This window comes from Lolium rigidum, chromosome 3 (genome assembly GCF_022539505.1).
Source record: "Lolium rigidum isolate FL_2022 chromosome 3, APGP_CSIRO_Lrig_0.1, whole genome shotgun sequence".
Lineage (NCBI taxonomy): Eukaryota > Viridiplantae > Streptophyta > Magnoliopsida > Poales > Poaceae > Lolium > Lolium rigidum.
In genome coordinates this window covers 307,964,930-307,969,131 of record NC_061510.1, presented here as the reverse complement: position 1 = coordinate 307,969,131, position 4,202 = coordinate 307,964,930, and the positions used below count along the sequence as shown (strand labels likewise).

Genomic DNA, 4,202 nt, shown 5'->3' with positions numbered 1-4,202 from the left:
CATGCATTTCTTCACTGTAAAGTCTAAAGTTTCTGAACTTCCTAGAAGTTCTCTCTGGAAATTTTACTATCCTGACCTTTCTGAGGAGAGCTCTCAACCATCGTATTCATATTCATGTCCTCTTATTGCATCAGGTAGCTTTATTCTGCCTTCTCTCCTTCATTCTTTTCGTTTACTGAATCCATCCCTTGATTTTCCAGTTTTCACAAAAAGAAGTTATTCTACCTTTTTTTTGTCCTCCATTCCTTTCCGTTCATCGAATCCACCACAAATGTTATCCAGTTTTCATGGAGAAAAAGAAAAATCACCGAGAGAAAATGCAATGCATCATCTTCCACCTAGCTTTCTGCCAGCTCAGCTCTGAATGGAACATATTCCTCTCTTCAGGGGCACTTGGCACCAGTGATGCTCAGTGACAAGTGCATCACTGGTTGGGGAAAATCATCCCACTTTCTCGAGGGTTTTACCCATCGCGAAAATGCTCGGATTCTATTTCTCCGAGGGCTTTACTGATCACGAAATGCTTAAATTCTGTTCACGGTGCTCGCCATTATCGACCTGCTCCTGCGACAGTCGGAACCGGAATTCTTTCACGAAGATCGATCTGGAATGCCAACCATATTATCCCTGTTATCACATATTCCATTTAGTCAGTGCAAGATCACCATCAAATTTGTTCTGACTTGCCGATTTCCATGCATTTATTGACATGCTATGCAGATCACTGCAGAAGAACACACACGCCTGTGCAAGATGCACATTTCCATTTCCTCCCAAGTTGCAGCTGGAGGAGTAGTATATACCAGCTCCACTTGTGAAAAGGGAAAAAAATCCCAAAATTCCAATTCGACAGCCACATAGATGCCTCTTTCTTTATTGGCCTCTCCATTTCTCTCGCTATATATACCTCTCATCGACCCAAATTACTTGAGCAAATTCGACAGTTCAAAAAAAAAAACATTGCAGTTTTACATCCGAGAAGGAGAGCGGAGGAGTGTTAATTTGGTCGATGGCGCACATGGCGGCCGCGGACGGCTCGCTGCGGAGGCTGTTCGAGAAGCCGTTGCCGGAGAACCCGAGTCTGCTGGAGGTGCTAGCGGCTTGCAGCAACCACAGCCACCAGAAGAAGCATCTGCTGCCGGCCGTCGACCCGACGTCCTTCACGGAGATCTTCGGCGAGCTCCACTTCCACGAGAGGCCTGAGGCCCGATTCGTACTGCCGACGCCACCACCACAGCCTGCCGCAGCAGTTCCTGCTCGAGGAGCGACGATGGTGTCGTGGCTCGACGCCGCTGATCGTCAGGCTGCCGAGAAGAGCAAGGACGACTCGTCGCTGGACGCGCTCCTCAGGCCGCCGAAGCCCGCGAGCTTCAGTTTGAAGAAGAGCGCGAGCTTCTGCCTGAAGAAGAGCTCGGCGTCGCTGCTGCTGTGCACGGAGGGGCTCGGGTCCGAGAGCACCGTGGACTCCGACGACATGGTCAAGGGCGACGACGGCGATGCCGCCCTGACCCCCGGGAAGGAGTCGATGCCGGAGGAAGCGACGCACGGAGACGCGGGGCCATGGCTGCTGGGAGGAAGCAAGGACCAAGGTTTTGGATTTCGTCCGGAAAATTCGAATTTCGTCCGAATTTCGCCCATTTCGGTCAGGACCGGTAAAATAATTTCCCAGACGAAATCTACTTGATTTTGAGGATTTTTTCTGAATTTTTATAAAAACTCAACCATTTTTCAAAAAATTTCCAGAAATTCAAATTTTGGACCAAATTTGTTCGAATTCCATAAGCAGATTCAAATTTTGTTTCTCTATTTTCGTCCGAGATTTGACCGAGAAATACCGAAATGGGCGAATTTCGTCCATCTCGGTCAGGGCCGGTAAATTTCTGAAAACGAAATCCAAATCCTTGGCAAGGACAAGGAACCGCCATCGTTCCCGCCTGCGATACGGTCGATCGGCCGCGGTGGGAAGCCGTGCGTGTGCTTCCGGACGTTCCGCACGGATGGGCGGTTCGTGCTCACGCAGGTGGTAATCCCCGGGAAGGAGATTCTGCACGCGTCCCGCGAGGGCGGCCGCCTCAGGCTCCGGTTCGCCAACGCCGCCGCCGCCGCCGCCGGCGACGAGGATGACGAGGAGCTGGAGCTCGGAGACCAAGAAGATCGCGAACACGGAACCTACAACACATGCATCGGCGCATGCGCTTGATAGGCACTTTGTTTGTTAACACAAGGAGAATACGCGGGTTTAGTGTGGTGACGAGCACGTGCGATTGTAATAGTTTATTATTTGAATTTGAATGTTAATGTTTGTTTTATCAACAAAGATATTTGCTTCTTCAAAATTGTTCTTCAATATTGTTCGGCCCGGGGTCGACACGGGCGGTGACGGAAACCTTGCTGCCACTGTTATAAAAGCGACAAGCAAATAACGAAGAACGAAACAAGAACACACGCAGGGGACACAAGATTTAACGTGGAAAACCCTTCCAACAAAGAAGGGAAAAAAACCACGGGCGCCAGCCAGCAAAACTTCACTATATCGGGAGGTGTTTACAAACGCCGTGGGTTATCTTATAATCTGATAAACCCTAGCCGGCGGCTTACAAGATGTATATATAGGCGGTGCCAACGATCCGTACGACGGCGACGGGCCTCGCTCCGCTCGTCAGAAGTTAGCCTCCCTTTAGTATATGAATTTGGATCACAATACAACAAACTCCACCTTGAGACAAATTCCATCTTGTAGCATGAACTTCAACAATCTCCTGAACGGACAAAGGAAAAACACTTGCCGGCGCCAATGAGCCACTTGGGCTAAACAAGTTATACCAACCAAGCTCGAGCAAAGCTCAAACTTGGAAACGAGAACCGGCTTTGTCATCATATCAGCAGGATTATCATGAGTACTTATCTTGCATACCTTCAGTTTACCTTTAGCAACAATGTCGCGAATATAATGGTACTTGATATCAATGTGCTTTGTCCTCTCATGGAACATTTGATCTTTAGTAAGGTATATTGCACTTTGACTGTCAGAAAACAAGTTAATGCAAGAATCATCTCCACAAAGCTCAGCATACAAACCTTTCAACCAAACAGACTCTTTGCCAGCTTCATTAATTGCTATATATTCTGCTTCGGTCGTAGATTGGGCAACAACAGATTGTAACGTTGCCTTCCAACTCACAGCACATCCACCAACAGGTGAACACATAACCTGTGAGGGATCTTCTCTTATCCAAATCGGCAAGCAAAATCTGAATCCACATAGCCAACGAGTCCCTCACCGGTCTTGCCAAACTTCAAACAAGCTTTGGATGTGCCACGAAGGTACCCGAAAATCCACTCGAACAGCTCTCCAATGTTCTTTACCAGGATCAGCAAGATATCGACCGACCAAACTCATAGCATAGGATAAATCAGGACGAGAACAAACCATGGCATACATCAAGGAACCAACAGCACTAGAATATGGAACTCGAGACATGTACTCAATATCTTCATCGATACTAGGACATTGCAATGCCGACAATTTGAAGTGGGAAGCAATTGGTGTACTAACGAGACTTTGCATCATGCATATTAAAACGATGAAGAACTTTCGAATGTAATTTTGCTCGACTAAGAAATAACACACTAGATTTTCTCGTCTCTTGTAATTTCCATACCTAGTATTTTCTTAGCAGCACCAAGATCCTTCATCTCAAACTCACTACTTAATTGTGCTTTCAAAATAGTGATCTCTTTCTTGCTCTTGGCAGCAATCAACATATCATCAACATATAACAGACAAGTATATTGGTGATCCATTAACAAACTTGATATAAACACAACTATCATACTTAGATCTCTTAAACTCATGTGCAAGCATAAATGAATCAAACCTTTTGTACCACTTGTCTTGGAGACTCGTTTCGCACCATAAAGGGACCTCTTCAACTTGCAAACAAGATCCTCCTTACCAGTGCACAACAAAACCTTCAGGTTGGTCCATGTATATCTCCTCCTCAAGCTCACCATGCGGAAAAGCGAGTCTTTACATCTAGCTGCTCAAGCTCAAGATCACGCATAGCCACAATACCAAAGAATGCACGAATGGAACTATGCTTCACAACCGGAGAGAATACATCATTATAATCAATACCTGGAATTTGGCTGAAACCTTTTGCTACTAACCTTGCCTTAAACCTCGGAGGCTCACTAGGAGA

At 46.5% G+C, this 4,202-nt stretch overlaps 1 protein-coding gene across 1 annotated transcript; it reads left to right on the top strand.

The window, feature by feature from the left end:
* The first annotated feature begins 910 nt into the window (after positions 1-910).
* On the top strand, positions 911-2,336 carry LOC124703687 (protein FANTASTIC FOUR 3-like). Its single transcript, XM_047235910.1, has 2 exons — positions 911-1,582; positions 1,910-2,336. Exons 1-2 carry the CDS (start codon positions 1,010-1,012, stop codon positions 2,198-2,200), a joined length of 864 nt encoding a protein of 287 aa, XP_047091866.1. The 5' UTR covers positions 911-1,009; the 3' UTR covers positions 2,201-2,336.
* Positions 2,337-4,202: the final 1,866 nt, after the last annotated feature.